The sequence below is a fragment of the Colletotrichum lupini genome, chromosome 1 (genome assembly GCF_023278565.1).
Source record: "Colletotrichum lupini chromosome 1, complete sequence".
Lineage (NCBI taxonomy): Eukaryota > Fungi > Ascomycota > Sordariomycetes > Glomerellales > Glomerellaceae > Colletotrichum > Colletotrichum lupini.
In genome coordinates this window covers 505913-524651 of record NC_064672.1, presented here as the reverse complement: position 1 = coordinate 524651, position 18739 = coordinate 505913, and the positions used below count along the sequence as shown (strand labels likewise).

Below are 18739 nucleotides of genomic sequence, written 5' to 3'. Positions count from 1 at the left end.
CCACACATAATCTAGCAGTGGTATGGGATTCAATTGACTCTCGGGAACTCTCCAGACAACATCGCCGCAATATTGCCGTCTTAAGCGACTTGCAATCGCAAGCTAGGACAAATGGGGATGCCTCCGATGTTGATTCAGTAGTGGAACTTTATCCGAGCACATCGACCACCGTGGCTGTCTTTGTCTTTTGTCTGCCAGACCCTAAACCGCAATAGCCCGCGCCTCAACTTGTGCACGGATTCTCCTCCCAGACCAGCGGCGGCTCAACCAAGATTCGACACACTAGGACAGCGGCCGATGTAGCTCATCAGTCTTGGGCGGCTATTGGTCGCTGTACGACGGATTCGTATAATCGGATGCTGCGACTAGAGTGCAGAAGCCGCTTTAACACACTAGACTGAGATGGTATAGTTGATAGCTCAAACAAGTTATACTCGTAGCAAAACGGACAACCGTGGATATCCATCACGTCGCTAATGGGGATACCTGTCCAAAATTAGGGTACTTGAGAAGGTATTGCAACGTGTTGTTCTCGTACGGCACGTCACCGAAGAAGTTGAATGGGTACGCGAACATGGTGTCCGGGCCACCGATAGCGGTTTTGCGCGCGGGCCAGTCTATGACCATCGTTAGCAAGATCGAGCCTACGACTCCTTTTAACGTTTTCTTATGCTGGGGAAAACGGGGCGCCTAGCCGCTTGTCCAAGTGCCTTGGTCTGTTCACAAGTGGCACTGAAACGAAAGTCAAGTTCGTGAGCAGAAAAGGATGCTTACCTCGTCGCTGCCAGTCGTTCCAGATCTTGTCCAGTGCACCGTGGACGAAGTAGAAGAGTGGATCGCCGGGGGAGGAGTACATGTCCGCATTCTGGTCCTGGCCATTAGCTTCCTCAGACCACACAACTTCACAACTAACAAAGCAAAGAACCAAAAAGGGCCGTAAAATGGGAAAGGATCATCGTCTGATCAGACGTACCTTGCCAACAGCACCGCCGATGCCAAGATGTATGCCCGCGTGGAGAGTCAGGCCGTCAAACTCGAAACTGTAGCCCTGAATATGAGAGTTGAATTCGCCATAGGTCGGCGCAGAGAGCGCACGGTCAATCATTTCGTCTCTCAGGGCACTGGCAACGAGGGTGGGACTGAAATCTTGACGCAGGCAATGGGGGTGCGATTCAACGGAGGACCCTATTGCCAGGATGTGAAGTCAGCAGATGCCGGGCAGGGGCAGAAGCCTTGTGGTTTGCGGAATTTCACAACGCACCAAGACCTATGGGAACCGTGAGATTTGCAAATGGACCCTCCTGGACGCATCCTCCTCCGCTCCTTCCCGGAATTTCCGCGGGGTTCTTGACTGGGAACTCCTCGTCATCACTGATATCCTCGATATACGGCCCGTTACCCCCGAAACCGTATATGTTGTCGAAGATTGGCGACTTGACGAAGCTTTCCGCAGTATTGTCAAGACTCAAGTCCCAGTAGGGTAGTGTTCCTTGGTAAGAGCATTTGTACCTCAGCTCAGATTCGAAGAGAAACATCATCCACCGATGCCAGCTGCGATTGACATATTTAGAAAATGATCGAAGTAAGTTTGGAGTTAAGTCGACCCACCCCCTTTTAGCCACCCCCCCCTTTTAGCCACCCCATTTCTCTATCCTAGCTACCGCATTAAAACCCTACCCACGATTTTTAAATTACTATAATAATTATAAAAATCGTCTAAATATAATTCTTTTTTATATATTTATTTATCAATATATAATAATTTCGTATACTAAAAATAAAGTTATTTAGGCTCTTAAGGCTATTAAAAGAGGTCTCTTAGTTAATCGGGCCTTAATTAAGTTCGGAGTTTTAAAGTTAATTCTTTATAACCGTAAGAGAGGTTACTAAACGAGGGTAATAATATTTATAAATTTTTAAAAGCTTTTTTTATAATAAGAAAACTAACTAGCTTAATAAGTTCGTATTTAGTATAATCTAAGTATTATATTAACTTATAAATAACTTATAAAATTCGCTAAGTAAGTTCTAAGATCCTAGGGGGATATAAATCCTCTTAAAAAAAATAGATAAACGCTTTTTTAAAGAGGAACTTATTAATTAAGGTCTAGAGAAGTTAAATTATTAATTCGAGGTATTTAAATAAGGCTATTATTAATATAATTAAGTTATAGTTTAAATTACTTAATATACTAGAAATTAATAATATTAAATAAGCTAATAAATATGATATAAATAAGATTAGTATTTTAAAGGGTAAGGGATTTAATAGCTTAGTTTTAGGTAAAGTAAAGACTATAATAATATAAAAAAAAGAGCCTAGTTCGCGTACTTAGGTATTTATAATTAAGTATATCTTTATTAATAATTAAGCTATTAAATTACTAATTATATATAAAAGAAAGTTAGTATAATAATAATAGTTTTTATTTAAACTTAACCCTTATACTAATTAGGAGTTTATAATAATAAATAATAACTAAATAACCGATAAGACTACCCTTAAATAGTTAAAAATAGTATTTTTATTATAAATTAAAACCCCCCCCCCTTAGGGGGCTTAGTATACTTAATAAGCCTTAACTATTAGTTTTAAATAGCTATAGGAGTTATATAATAATAGAATTTATATAAAAATACTATAAAAATAACGTTTACTTATTATTCTTATTACTATATACTTCTTATATCTTTTAGCTATTAAATATAGCTATTTTTAGACTTATTAAGTTTAAGTATAAGAAGGAGCTTAATAAGGAGGATATAGTAAATAATTTTATTATTGTTAGAAAGCGGTATTTCTTAAGCTATTATTAAAAAGCTTGTTTAGTTAGTTTAACGTTATTAAATATACGAAGTAGGTAGAAAGTAACTAGACTATATCCCCCTAATATAACTAGACTACTTATTAATTTAATAATCCTATTTAACTTAATTATATTAACTAAAAAGACCGTAAATACTAAGTAAGTAACTAATAATATTAAAAAAGCTATTAACTAGGTATTAGTAGCGTTTATTATTAACTAGTTAATACTTAAAAAGGCTAGCGAGCTTTGCGATTAATTAAAGTTATTTATAAAGCTTAGTTTAGATTATAATACTTAATAATTACTATTTAGAAAAATAAAAAAAGTATTTAGTAAATAAGCTTATTATTTAGTAATACTTTAGTATTATATTCGAGTTTTAAAAGCTAAAGTTAACTAATTAAGGCCGTAGAAAAAGAAGAGTATATTAATAAACCTAAATACTAAGTTTATAAATATTTAGGATATATAAAGAGCTTAAGAAGACTTTAATAACTATCTAATTAGTCCTAGTTAATTCGTAGGGGTCGAATTACTTAGGGAGAATAATAATTATATTATTATAGTAGTAGAAGATAGTTAATTAATTAAGTATAGTTAGTAGCGATGTTTTAATATTATGTTTTGATAGGGTGGCTAAAAGGGGGGGGGTGGCCAAAAGGGGGTGGGTCGACTTATCTCTTACGGGAGGAAAGAACCCTGTACTAACATCAGTATACTGAAACTACCTGCTAATTTGCCACGCGGATTGGGCTGACTCACATTGAAGTGCAACTGCTCTGGGGCATAGATGTGCATTCTCTGGAAGTGATCCCACCGGGTCTTGGCACCGTGCTACAGATAATCGCCCTCTGACGGCAGGGACGTCAAGCATTTGATAGCATCAATGCAGCTGGATCTCTATTCCAGTGATAGTTATCGGACCAGAGGGCTCCGATAGCACCCAGGGCTAATCTGATTCGATGGGGCACCAGCGATGATATGATCGCCCGCCAGATCAAGAATGGCCGGAGCGACGGTCGCGAAGAGACGCATGATAATCTAGTAGAGAAGTTCCAGAGCTAAGAGTACTGGCATAGTCCCAGGAAAGAAAAGATTGAACTGGATCTAGGTCTCTACTTTGGGCAGGCGCTGGAGGCAGATCGGTCCACCTTTGAGGGAAACCAACGTATTTCCAAGGTCGGTACGCGCTTGCGGACAAAGTCCCTTTTCAGTCTACACGGAGGACAAGAGATGAACAGACTGCATTCCGCGTGCCACGATACATTCTCGCGGCACAATCAGGCCCTTCTGAACGTGAGACTTTCTACTGGCATCAAGATGCAAGTTGGTTGCGATGCGTCTTCGAATTCAAGAAGCCCTGACTCCGGACGTATGCATCATAGGGGACCGCGTATTCTCCGGCTAGGGCTCTGCTAGTTAGTGACGGTCAATGGTCCGATCGGACGATGTTGTGGAGGTTACCTCGAGACCCGCTCGTAATGCCTGTTTCCCAACGCTTCCGACCCTTGCGTTTGAGATTATTCTAGGGGCCCTGCTCACCGATCACACTAGTTTTACGCTACCATCGACTGCCCCTTTCAAGGGTAGAGAGATGAGTTGCGGAAGTTTAAAGAAGATTAGAGAAATGAAGTTCAACTCAAGTAAAGGATGGTGGGGAGGTCAAGACTCCTGATCGCGATTTAAACTTTAATAAATACTCGACTTAAGTTTAATACAATTAAGGTACTATTAGTATCCCTATTACAGGGTAGTTAGTTCGAACCGTAGTTAACAAAGAGATTAATTAAATTATATAAATATCTGCGTAATAAGTATAAAAAAGAGGTTCTAACTATAAATTAAGCTAGCTATAATAATTATAAATAAGGCCCCTAATTAGCCCTTATATAGTCGGCTATATACTATAGTTAAATTAAACTTCTAATTTAATACTAACTTTCTCTTTTTTTTATTAATTTAATTACTACGGTTAGAAATATAATTCGACCTCGGGCCCGTTTACTAAGTCGTCTCTTTTTCCCCCTTTTTTTTATTCTTTTTATATAACTTATCCCTCTATTCGTATAATAACTTTTCTACTACTTATAAATTACTCTAATCCCTTATTTAATACTATTTTTATAAAAGCGTTTATAAAGTTATCTTTATTATTAATTTAATAAATCTCGAATATCTCGTGCTTTTTATATAATTACTTAAGGGCTATAATATTAATTATAAGCCTCTTTTCCTTCGTTATTCTTAATTTAATAAAGTATTCGTATAGTAAGTAAAAATCGATATAAATAACCGTTAGAATAAGTAAAAAGCTAATTCGATTAGTAATCTTCTTTAGTATTATTAAAATTACGTAAGAGAGGTTAATATTATTAACTATATTATAAACCTCCGACGCTAATATACTTCTTATTACCTACTTACTTTTAGTTAATAAATAATAAATTATATTACCATATATAATAAATTCGCTCTTACTTATACTCTCGTTAACTAGGATAATAATATACCCTAATTATAAAATAAGGTTATTATTATTTATAAATAACCTATTAACGAAGACGTAGAGCTTACTAATTATAAGGTTAATTAGGTAATAAACGAGACTTTAATCGAGATTTATTTATTATTACTTAAGCCGCTTATTAAGTATCTCGACGTCTTATTTAGTTAGATCTATAGCCTATATTACTTTAATATAATTAAAAGTTACCTCGGGTTAATAAATACTTATAATATATACCCCTCGCGCAAGCTTAGCCTTATACTGCTTTTTAATATTAATTATATTTAGATTAATAAAGTTAATCTTCTTACTCTACCCCTTTTATTAAAAAATAACGGTTTCCCTTTTAATTATAAAAATCCTATTATTAAATACTAAGGGGGTATTTATTATAAGGACCTCTTTTAGCTTCGTTACGAAGCCCGCTTTCTAAAGCTCCTTATCCTTTTTTTTTATAAAATTAATATTAAATAAGTTTAATATATTATTAGTTTATATTTTAACGATCCTAAATTAGTTACTTTCGTACTTTGCGACTAATAAGTATAGGTTATATATAAAAATAATTATTAATAGTTAATTAATATAAAAATCGTAGTATATAGCTTATTAATAAGTACCCGATTTTACGAGCCTATATAGTAGCTTAAGCACTTTAATAATCGTACTTTTTAAGTACTTACTAGCTATTTCCTTTGGTAAATAGGCTAGGATTTTCCTTATAAGCCCTATAGCCGATTAGGTATAGGCCTAGGTAATATTATAACTCTAAATCTTATATCCCTTCTTCCGTAATAATACTATTAGTACTATTATTAATTATTAATTATAGCGCTATATAATAGGTAATTATATAAGTAGTATTACCTTTTTAATATTACTATACCTCTAAATTACGTATCTAAACTTCTTATATAGCTAAGGTATTCCTTTCCCTTTAATTTTACGAACTATTCGTAATTCAAATATATAGAGGTTTATATATTTTTCTAAGTCGTATAGGATAAATTAATAAACCCCTCGATTATAAAGAGTATCTACTTTAATAAGATCTAATCCTTTATACGGCTTTCTAATAGTTATAATTACGCTTTCTTTATATAATTTAACTACTAGCTCGAAATTAGCTTTCTTTTTTATTATATAAAAGGTATTAATTACCTTATTATTAATAATAAATTACCGCGTTAGGGCTTACTATCGTAGTCTTTTATAACGTCTTGCTAATAATATTAATACCCTTTTAATAATTTCCTCTTCTTTATTATCTATTAATACTACTACGACGATTTTATTAAAAATAATTTCCTATACCTCTACTATAGGTTATATAGTTTCCCTTAGCTCTTTTCTTTTTTATAAATTAAAACTTACCTCGTTAAGATCTATATAATATAATCTAACTACTATAATTAATACTTCGAATAGCTAGTTACGATCTCTCGTAACTATATAAGAGCGCTCGTTAATAGAAATTAACTTATATAGCCTAGCCTATTATTAAATAATTTTACGCTATACTTATATATCTAAATTTAGCAATATATCTAAATTACCCCTTATATCGGGCCTATTATATATAATAATTACCTCGTTAACTTACTTTTTTACGCTTACTTTACGTAATACTTATATTATTTTTTTAACTACTTAGGCTCGTTAGCTTATACTTAATAATAGTAGTAAGGCTAAGGTCGTTTTCAAATATACTCTAAATATTAATAACGTTAATATAAGTCCGTTAAGCCTTATAATATTATTATAATATTTAAGTACTATCTAGAGGTATTCGTTATTAATAAAATCCGGATTTTCCTCTTTAATAATTCTAAACGCCCTTTTTAATTACTAATATACCCTTTTTACCTTTTTAATATTATAGTACGCTTTAATAAGTACGACTTTTAGCTATATACTATAAGCCGTCGTATTATCCCTAAATTCTACTAACTTAAAACTAATATTAGCATCGGTTCTAATACTATCTAACAGTCCTTAATATATATTAATCTAGCTTTTTCGTAGGGCTACTTATACTATTTTTATTTATAAATCCTAAAGGAATTGCCCTATTTAGAAAGATATAGCTACGTTAATTATATATAATACTAGCCGATTATTTAAATAGAAAATATTAATAACGATTTCTTAGTTAAAGTTAAGCTTATTATATAATTTAAATTTAAATTTATATAAGCTCTGCGCATTTATTTAATATTAATAATATACTTTTATTAACTACTCTAGCGCCCCTAGTTTAATATTATTATTACTTAATTACTTTAAGAGGTTATATAGCCTTATAACTAATAAGTACCCGAGTCTTTAATATAATCTTCTAAGCTTACTTTTTATTAAGTAATTAATTAACTTCGTATCGTTAATAAGCTTTATAAACGTATACCCCTATTATTATTTAATTATCTCGAAATACTTACCGCTAAAAATTCTATTCCTCATATTATTAAATATAATACCTAGTCGATCTATATTTTTTAAATATAAGAGAAATAGGGTATTAATAAATAAAATATAAAAAGTTATCGTTCTAAAGTACGTCTCTATTTTTATTATACTTAGGGCGACGATTTCCTTATTTAGGCCGAAACTAATCCTCGTAATACTTATTATTAACATATTAAGTATTATTAATACGATCTTTTATAAGTTTTAGAGTTACCCTTTTCTTTTAGTTAATTATTATAATACCCTAGTATTTAGGATAATTTTATAAAAATTATCTAAGCCGTACCTTTTGCTTATATAAAATACCTATACGAGCTTAGTATTCGAGGGATCTAAGTAATATAAAAAGGACCCCTTTAGCTACCCTTAGATTTACTTAGTACTATATTCTTTCTTTTTAAATATTAAAAAAGATAATATCTTTTTTTTAATTATTAAAAAAATAGGCTTCGGCCCTATTAAATTCGCCCTTTTAACTACCTTTATATCCGTTATCTAAAGGACCTTTTTTTATTATTTATAAATAAAAACCTACTTATTAAGAGCTTTTATTACCCTTTATTCGTTTAGCTTTATATATCCTCTAAAAACTAACGGGGTAAAGAAAAGGTAATTAATATTATTAATTTCGTTATAATCTAATTCGTTAGTATAGGGGGTAAGATTTTATTTATTTTCCGAATTTCTTATAGGGGGTATATATTTTAAGCCGCTACTTTAGCTACTATTACTAAGTTCCGTACCCCTAGATCTATTTTTATATATAATAAAAAATTAATTAAATTAACGAGGGCTAGTTTTACTATCTACTACCCTTAATTTTTTATATTATTCGTATAATTTAATACGCTCTTTTTTAAAATAGTAACTTAACTAATATTTATCTTTTTTATAAATATAATATTACCTCTTCTATTACCCTACTTATAAGTTAAATCTCTACTTATTTAATAAATCTAAGCCTTTTTATTAACGATTACTATATTTAGCTTCTTTTCCTTTTTTATTATATATTTAATTAACTTAATATTATTAATAAGGGCCGTCGTATATTTAAAAATAGGTTTAGTATAGTATTCTCGCTTTAATATTAAAACTAAATCTTAGCTTTAAATAGAGCGTTTCGTAATTTTCGGGTACCTAGTATAGGGTTATTTTTATTTTTAGTATACGCTAGACTATAATATAAAAATATCTAACTTTCCGCTTATTTATCCCCTTATTTAGCTAGGTTTTCGCTAGCTTATTAATTTAATTAATAAGCTCTTTAAAGATCTCTACTCGCAATTTACTTTTTATTATCCTAATTATAAATATAAAAAAAATCGCTTATAGCTTAAATAAGAGCTCTAAGTTCTTATTATAAGTCTTAATACAGCTTCGGATTACGTTAATTATATTAAAAAAGTTATTTTAATTAAAATTACGTACTGCTTCGTAATAATAATTAAAAGCTTTATTTATAAGTATAATATTAATTACTAAATAATATTAGTATTCCCTAATTCTAACTTTTTTATAATAATTATAAAATATTATTAAAGTTTCTTATAAAACCTTATACTTCCCCCTAGAGTATAATTTCTCTTTTAAAAAGATCTTTTTAAAGTTTATAAATTACCTCGTATTTACTACTAGATTTTTAATATTTATATACGATCCTTACGTCGCTACGTATTATTAATAACTTCGGGTCGTCTACCTCCTTTCTTATTAGCTAATCGGTACCGAATTTTATATTAGTAGTAGTAATAAGTTATAAATTAAAATAAGCAAAATTATTAATTATTATACTTTTAATACTATATTTTACCCCAATATATCCTTTTATAATAACAGATTTTTATTAGTAATTATAAGAAGGAAATCTAGGTCGTTTACCCTTTTTTTAAATTTATTAAAATAATTATACGCTCTATCGACCTATACCTAGTTCTATAGTACGAATTCCTCCTCTATAATTATTATTATTAATATTTTATATAGCTCTTATAATTAAAATTACGCTAATAATACCCCTTGCCCGTAAAATTTTTTATTAACTATTTTTATAATTCCTAAGCTTATGCTTACGAACTATTTATCTAACTAATAACTAAGGTCGTTTATAATCTTGTAAAATAGGGGTTACTTTTATAGCCCCTTTTTTTATAAACCTTAATTAAATAGATTAATACTATATTAATTTACTTACCGTTAGGCTAATCCGTAATTCTATATATTTACGTCCCTTAATAATCCGGGTTAATATTTACTTACTTATAAAAGATTAGGATTCTATTTAAAATCGGGTTTCGTCCTTTTCCTTTTTACTCTAACTTACTAAAAGTCGTACTCTAGCTTATACCTATATTAATAATTACTAATATATTTAATCTTAATAAGGATATATTTAATCCGCGCGCTAGTTATAATAAATCCGTACTTTTATTACTTAATAAATTTATTAAAGTTTAAGAGATTCCTACTTCTTTTTATTATCTCGCTACTACTCTCGTTTTTACTATTTTTAATAATTATTACTACCTTTCTAAAACGCTAGCTATTATACTTATTAAGATCCTTTTTTTTATTTAATATAAAAGGGTAAGTTTTAATAATTCTTTTTTATAATAATAATAATAAACGTTTATATTACTATAAAAAAATATAATAATTAGTCTCGGGATCTTTATTAATTACTAATTTCTACTATCTTATATATTTTTAACTTCCTAAGCCTCGTACTTTTTATAATTTCTAAATAGCTTCTTTTTTTAACCTACCTTTTTTAAAGTAATATTTTATAAAAATAATTAAAAATAAACGCTAAGTAGCTCGTAAAAGAGCTATATAGATTATTAAAAACTATATAAGCCGTTAAGTATAATTAACGAAATTAAGCCCTCTTTTTTATAAAATCGTAAATCTTAAGGACTTACTAAAAATACTTACTTATTACTTATATATAATAAGATTAGATACTTTAAAGATTTTATTTTTTATAGCCTCTTAGTACCTTATTTTATATTTTTTAAATAATCTTTCTCGTAATTTAATTATAATTAAGTAATTATTATATATTAGTAATCCTTTTTATTATTTAGTTAATTTCTTAAAATTAGTAATCTCGCGCTAGGAGCTAATATAAAAAAAAGCCCTTTAGTAGCCCTTTAGAAAATTCTTTTTTTTTCCCTTAGATTCTCGTTTTTTTAGCCTTTTTCTAAGCTAATAATAACTTTAATAAGAGGTCGTAAGATTATTTTAAGGTAGTTACTTTTTTTTTAAATTAATCTCTAAGATTTATAATATTTTTAACTTAATATTATTAAGACCTCTAAATCCCCTCTTCTCTTATTAAACCGTCCCTTATATTATATTTTTAAATAATACCTAGGGGGTAATTAAGGGAGCTATAAAAAGGTTATTTAAATTACGGGCTTAAAGTCGTATTTATAAAATCCTTATAATAATAGACTTTTTTATATATTATAAATCTCTTAGTTTAATAACTCCTATAGGGTTACTTTTATTATTAAATAAAAATATTTATATTTAAAAATCCCCTTTTTTAATTGCGTAGTGCTTTTTTATATTATATTATTAAGCTCGTTCGTTATACTAATTAATTAAGTAAGTAGTCGTTACGTAAGTATTTTCTTTTATTAATTTAACTAGTTAATTTTTAATTATAAGCCGGCTATAGAAAAGTTATTTAATAAAAAAGCTATTCGGGGCAATAGTAAAAGGCTAGTTATTTAAGTAGTTTTATTAATTAACGTAGTCTAATATAATAAACGTCGACCTCTTATAGGTAATAAAGGGCTACGATTATTTAATTCCGTACAGTATTTAAAAATCGCTTCTTTTTTTTATTTATTTTTATAAGGTTAATTAGTATAAATCTCTTATCCCGTATAGTATCAAAAAGTCGTCTTTTTTACGTAATAAGATACTTTACTAATTTATAATAGTAGAATTTAATTACTAATTAGTATTAATATCCTTATTATAAAATAGTTAGTTTAAACCGTAGTTAACGAAGAGATTAATTAAATTATATAAATATTTATATAGTAGGTATAAAAAGGAGGTTCTAACCGTAGGTTAAGCTAGCTATAATAATCGTAAATAGGGCCCCTAATTGGCCCCTGTGCAGTCGGCTATATGCCGCGGTCGAATTAGACTTCTAATCCGATAGATACCTAGCAGGCCAGCCCTAGCTCATTCACTATTACCTCAGGATTAGGCCAACGTAGCTTCTTAGCAAGGGTCTGAACATAATGGAAGAGGAGCTTTAGATCCTTTGAGGCTTATCTTGTCTGGTTGTGTGGCGGTGAGAAGTCAGTAATGATATAGATTGCCCAGCTCCAAGTGTCGCTGGCTGACTCATCCGCCCGGGCAACGTCGTGCCCTCTTTGGCTGAAACCGAGTAGGCTTTAATATGTTTCAGATTAGATAAAATGAAATCGAATGAAATGATATCAGATCAATCATCAATATCATATAGACTAATGATCTTTTCTCGTCAGTCGACAAGAACTACTTTCCACAGAATCGTGAGTCACATAACCGTAATGAATCCGCCAAGACTGCAATGCCGAACAAGATTATTAGGATCAGTGAGTGCGATGAGGTAACCAGGGAAAGCTATAGAACGAGGGCTATCAATAAAATCGACGATATGACGCGCTACCTCACAAAATTAGCGGCCTCTAAATTTCCGGCATTTGATATTGCTCTTGCGTGACCTGGACTATCAGATCTGCCATCATCAGTTCAATGGCAAGTTTGACACTATAGACTATCGGGTGGATACAAGTGTAAATAAAGGAATTCGGTAGAACAAGCACAACGACAAGGAGGGCGATCTTTGTACGACGAATCAGCGATGCTCTTAAGGCAGTTCTCGGAAACGGCTTGAATGAAGGAAATACGCTGCGACCTACATCCATAGACAGCGAAAGTATTATAGCAGCGATGTTGAGATTGAACAACAATCGATATTTTGTCAGACCGTTGGCGATCAGTTCATGATGGACCTTCCATATGAACGCCAAGTTGAGTAAGAGATCAGTTAGCAGACCAAAGGCCTTGTCGATAGGGGCGTAGAATTTTTGGATATGTGGACCCAGCGTAGGGTAGGTCGCTTGTATCAGAAATATCATGCAGATGACAGTAGCGTTCATTATGCCAATAATCACAAGCAATACGCATTTTATGATCCTAACTTTCTTCTTATCTGTTATGATAAGTCCTAGTCGGTTCGCAATGATTTGAGGTGTAAGCTGCGTTTAAAACACCTAGAGCAAGATATCCGTAGCGCTAAACCCGGGGCTGTTTTCGTTAATAAACGATTAAAAAGTAAGTTATAGGAGTTTAGGCGTATATTACTGACCTTTTTAGAATGTGTCCAATAATGAAGAGCTAGTCGATAATCGCTTGAGTAGGGCTAGTAAGAAGTAAAATCTAGATCCTAAGTCGACCTACCCCCTTTTAGCCACCCCCCCCTTTTAGCTACCCTATTAAAATATAATATTAAAATATCGCTACTAATTATACTTAATTAATTAACTATTTTCTATTATTATAATAATATAGTTATTATTCTCCTTAGGTAATTCGACCCCTATAAGTTAACTAGGACTAACTAAATAGTTATTAAAGTCCTCTTAAGCTCTTTATATATTTTAAATATTTATAAACTTAGTATTTAAGTTTATTAATATACTCTTCTTTTTTTATAGCCTTAATTAGTTAACTTTAGCTTTTAGAACTTGAAAATAGTACTAAGATACTATTAAATAGTAGGCCTACTCGCTAAATACTTTTTTTTATTTTTTTAAATAGTAGTCGTTAAGTATTATAGTCTAAACTAAGCTCTATAAATAATTTTAACTAATCGTAGAGCTCGCTAGCTTTTTTAAGTATTAACTAGTTAATAATAGACGCTACTAATACTTAGTTAATAACTTTTTTAGTATTACTAATTACTTATTTAGTATTTACGGTCTTTTTAATTAGTATAACTAGGTTAAGTAGGACTATTAAATTAGTAAGTAGTTTAGTTATATTAGGGGGATATAGTCTAGTTATTTTTTATTTACTTCGTATATTTAATAATATTAAACTAGTTAAACGAGCTTTTTAATAATAGCTTAAGAAGTACCGCTTTTTAATAATAATAAAATTATTTACTATATCCTCTTTACTAAGCTCTTTCTTATACTTAAACTTAATAAGTTTAAAAATAGCTATATCTAATAGCTAGAGGATATAAGAAGTATATAGTAATAAGAATAGTAAATAGACGTTATTTTTATAGTATTCTTATATAAATTCTATTATTATATAACTCTTATAGCTATTTAGAACTAATAGTTAAGGCTTATTAAATATACTAAGCCCCCTAAGGGGGGGGTCTTAGTTTATAATAAGAATACTATTTTTAACTACTTAAGGGCAGTCTTATTAGTTATCTAGCTATTATTTATTATTATAAACTTCTAACTAGTATAAGGGTTAAGTTTAAGTAAAAACTACTACTATTATACTAACTTTCCTTTATATATAATTAGTAATTTGATAGCTCGATTATTAATAAAAATATACTTAATTATAAATACCTAAGTACGCGAACTAAGCTCTTTTGTTTATATTATTATAGTTTTTACCTTATTTAAAACTAAGCTATTAAATCCCTTACCCTTTAAAATACTAATCTTATTTATATCATATTTATTAGCTTATTTAATATCATTAATTTCTAGTATATTAAGTAATTTAAACTATAACTTAATTATATTAATAATAGCCTTATTTAAATACCTCGAATCGATAGTATAACTTCTCTAGACCTTAATTAATAAGTTCCTCTTTAAAAAAGCGTCTATCTATCTTTTCTTAAGAGGATTTATATCCCCCTAGGATTTTAAAACTTACTTAGCGAATTTTATAAGCTATTTATAAGTTAATATAATACTTAGATTATACTAAATACGAACTTATTAAACTAGCTAGTGTTTTTATTATAAAAGAAGTTTTTAAAGGTTTATAAATACTATTACCCTCGTTTAATAGCCTTTTTTATAGTTATAAAGAGTTAATTTTAAAACTCCGAACTTAATCAAGGCCCGATTAACTAAAAGACCTCTTTTAATAGCCTTAAGAACCTGAATAACTTTATTTTTAATATATAAAACTATTATATATCGATAAATAAGTATATAAAAAAGAATTATATTTAGACGATTTTTATAATTATTATAGTAGTTTAAAAATCGTGGGTAGGGGTTTAATACGGTAGCTAGGATAGAGAAATGGGGTGGCTAAAAGGGGGGGGTAGCTAAAAGGGGGTAGGTCGACTTATTAAGTGTTATTTTCTAGAGATTTAGTAATGCTGCTCATACGCAGGAAGGCTTGACTGACATCCAGCTGTAAAGATTAGTAAACGACTTGGTTTTTAAGTAAATGTACGAAGTCTATTTCAACACCTTTCCAAAATTAAGCATCGTCAAGCCTATGACGATACCGAGTAAGATGCTGGTGGTGGTCTCGAGGTAGCAGTCCCCCGTTGGGGAGACTTGTGCAGCCATGGAGGGTGGGAAAAGATGGGCGTTTGTTTTCCCGAGCTCCTGGGGAATCAGCGGATCAGTGGTTCAATCTCACGGCTTGGACATCAAAACGTGAGCGACGTAGCCTCGTGTGCACGACGTCTCCATCTTTATCTATCTCACGGCAGAGCATCACGCAATCAAACCTTTGTACGATTTACCAGCCGTGGAATAGCTCAGGCCAGATGCCAAGCCCCTTGACTGCTGCCCCATGGTTGGCAGTCGATATGGGCTAGGCCAAGCCCCCAGTAGATGCTTCACAGTTCGCCGTGGTTGCAGGCACAAAAGTAGACCGCCAATAAACGCTTGGCAGGAGGGTGTTGTGAAGGGCGGTAAAGAAGGGCGGTATGAAGGGGTGGTTAAGGAATCCAAAGGTGCGACGCCCAGGTGCATTGCTCATCAAGGGATAACATGCCTTGCCAGATGGCATTGCCGAGTGGCCCGAATGCCGGGTAGCGGCAGCCCTGCGAGTCCAGACATGGTTCCATCCCTCAGAACTAGGTAGGGCAGACACCAGTTGGATGTCAGATGCACTCCTGTTTTTAAGAAGTAGCGGGCGCGCCTCGATTGATTTGACTTCGACTCGGCATGAACAGTGTTGAGTATACCTAGGTAAGGTACTTATGAGAGACTAAGGGTGCAGCATCGAGGTTATTGTGATGAAATTATTCTCGCGGACTGTCAACATATTTGCTTCTTTCTTCCTAGGTTTTCTTTTCGGACACAACTAGCGTCATAGCATAGCTGAACGAAGGGCCGCTTAAGGTGGTTGATTGGAAAGGAAGATTTCGTGGCTGCATGGCAGCATTTCGTTCCGTCCGTATATGTGTCATGATTCTAGCCCCCTTGATACTGATCATTCTGGCACTTTGTCTCAGTGCGTCGAATAGTCGTGTAGTATTAGATTGCGCGGACGGCAAGTGTCCAATCCTCAGCTTGCGGAACCTTCCGAGCATTTCCATTAGTGACTACCGTATCACTAGGTGCGATCTTAGTTCGTTAGTGCAGAGTCCGACGTGAGATATGCATTGTCGTTTCGGTCCGTAGATCTTGATGCTGCGACGATGTGTCGGGTAATACTCGCCGAAACTGGATGGTCCGTAAGTCAGCTAGCGTCGTTCGCAGATGGAAAGAGGGGCGAAGGGGACGAAGGCAAGAGACCTGGTGTCTTTAGTTTTAGCCTGGAGGGAGGTGGTCACAAACAGGGCGCAACGAATCTCACACGGCCTTTTGAAGGCTCTCTTACCTGTCAATAATGGGTTGGAACTGTAGCATAATGTCGGATCTAACGAATGAATGAGTATCAAAGTAGGCCTAGGAGAACAAACTGGGTCCGAGAGCAAATTTTCCGCTAGAAATGATTTTTTTTATCTCCATAATCCTCCAAACACCCGCCAAATCCATTCGATCGAAGCGCTGAAGGACCAAGTATCTGCACTGGCCATAAACCTCACTCGTGCCTCACGCCAATCCCCAGTCACCGGTATTCTTCAGATCCTCATTGAAGATACCAGACTTCTCCTTTTCTTCCTCTTCTTCGATACTCCAAGGTTGGATCTCATGGCCCACAGGCAAATTGGTGTTCTTGAATGGTTTATCAAGTCTGATTGCCGTACACGCCTCTACAAAATTCTCTGTGGCATACTTTTCGGCATGGTGAGTCCAGACCCATTTTCCGAGGAGCATGGGCTGCCTTTCATCCTTTAGAATCTCGTTCATGTCGCGGTGGACCTGACGCCTGTTGACGAAACCATTGTGTTGCAGAAGCGAAGTACGCTCATATCTAGGACAAAGTGATTAAAAAGGAGGCCGTGCATGATGTCAACACCTGCCAACATACCTGAGAAGCTGGTGAGCTCGAACGGCAAGAGGTATGTGATCTTTGCCTCCCAGTCTTAGGCACTCGGGAAGCGGCATGGCGTCCTCAAGAGCCATAGATGCCCCGTTTCCAGATGATGGGATGAAGCTGTGGGCCGCATCACCGAGCTGAATGATATGGCCACCCTCGGAGTGCCATTTTGGTTGGGTGTTACGGCAACATAGCTTCCACCGCACAACAGTATTGGGTGGGGTGCTGTGAATCGCCTCCATGAGAACTGGATCCCAGCCCTCCTTGTCGGGCATCACATCTGCCGTCTGTGCAGGGGTTACGGTCGATGACCAGGATTCCACAGCCGTGCCATCGTCCTGTGTCTCTCGTGTTAGATTAGAATGAAAGGTGTGCAACAACACCTACCTTGTGCGTGATGCCGAGAAAAATGTGAGTCTTTGACAAGAGAAAGACAATATACATATCAGGGCTGGTGTTCTGTCAGCCAAGCCCTTGATTTAAGTAGTGACTTGAGACAAGACTCGCGCTGTATACATGCGCATCTGAGGTCGTTGGAGTTCAGCAATCGCTTTTTGCAGAGCAGGAGCATCTTTGATGTGGTCGGTCGAGTACATGACACGATCAGCACAGTAACCTGTACTCACTGCGCGAACCGGCTTGCCCAAGGTCACACTGCAGCTCTTGGAGCCGATGCCGTCTGCCGCTATCACAACATCCCCGGTGAAGCTGCGGCCATCTTCGGCGTGGGCGGTGGCACTACCCTCTCCATCTTCCGAGTAACGGGTGATGTCTACACCATATGTCACAGAAATCTCCAATCGCTTGCATTGACTAAGAAGCATCATAGCAAGATCTCGTCGGCTGACAATCGGCTTTGCTCGGATGGGCCATATCACATGTGTGGCAACTCCCGGAAGGTGATGCTCGACTTCAGCCTTCGGCACAGCGAATCGTCCGTCACGGTGACAGAAGCATGCCTCGGGGTCAAAGGCGAACTGATCCCATTCCTGGAGCATCTTAGGATACTCCTTCAAGGTGGCATAGCTGTTAGGCCCGAGTCTGATAACATCACCTGGGCGGCATATTATTAGTTCAATTCCAGCGGAAAGGAAGCCTCAAGGTAATCACGTACCGGCCTCGGAAATCGCCCCCCCCTTCTCAAGAATTCGAACCTCATGACCCTTCCTCCAACACTCAACGGCTGCCTGCAAGCCTCCCAGGCCTGCGCCAACAATGATAACATTGATCCCAGAAGGAGGGTATCGCACGACCCCGTCCACAATTGAACCACACTCAGGCATTTTGTCGATGGATACTTATTTCAAGATGGGGGTAGAATGACACGGAGATATTTGATTAGGGCAAGGTCTCAAACCTTGAGCTTTATACCTCACAAATGATCAAGTCTATGCCGTGACAATACAGTTGCATGGTCTCGACGGACTTGCGTTACATCCCGACCCCGCGGACGACCCATGCATATACCGACCACTATGAACGGCATTTCTATGGGCTCTTTTGAGACGCAAGAGTG

The 18739-nt window shown here is 34.0% G+C and overlaps 4 protein-coding genes across 4 annotated transcripts; all 4 read right to left on the bottom strand.

The window, feature by feature from the left end:
* Positions 1–465: 465 nt before the first annotated feature.
* Positions 466–1538, bottom strand: CLUP02_00157 (uncharacterized protein; the record flags this gene model as incomplete). The annotated part of the gene is made up of 4 exons (XM_049279209.1): positions 466–617; positions 775–865; positions 974–1185; positions 1262–1538. 4 exons carry the CDS (start codon positions 1536–1538, stop codon positions 466–468), a joined length of 732 nt encoding a protein of 243 aa, XP_049135166.1.
* A 6190-nt stretch (positions 1539–7728) lies between these two features.
* On the bottom strand, positions 7729–7953 carry CLUP02_00156 (uncharacterized protein; the record flags this gene model as incomplete). The annotated part of the gene is made up of 1 exon (XM_049279208.1): positions 7729–7953. The coding sequence occupies one exon, from the start codon at positions 7951–7953 to the stop codon at positions 7729–7731; it is 225 nt and encodes a 74-aa protein (XP_049135165.1).
* Positions 7954–12476: 4523 nt separating this feature from the next.
* CLUP02_00155 (uncharacterized protein) lies at positions 12477–12950 on the bottom strand (the record flags this gene model as incomplete). Its single annotated transcript, XM_049279207.1, has 1 exon — positions 12477–12950. One exon carries the CDS (start codon positions 12948–12950, stop codon positions 12477–12479), a length of 474 nt encoding a protein of 157 aa, XP_049135164.1.
* Positions 12951–16835: 3885 nt separating this feature from the next.
* Positions 16836–18506, bottom strand: CLUP02_00154 (monooxygenase; the record flags this gene model as incomplete). Its single annotated transcript, XM_049279206.1, has 4 exons — positions 16836–17157; positions 17215–17561; positions 17850–18277; positions 18338–18506. The coding sequence occupies 4 exons, from the start codon at positions 18504–18506 to the stop codon at positions 16836–16838; spliced, it is 1266 nt and encodes a 421-aa protein (XP_049135163.1).
* Positions 18507–18739: the final 233 nt, after the last annotated feature.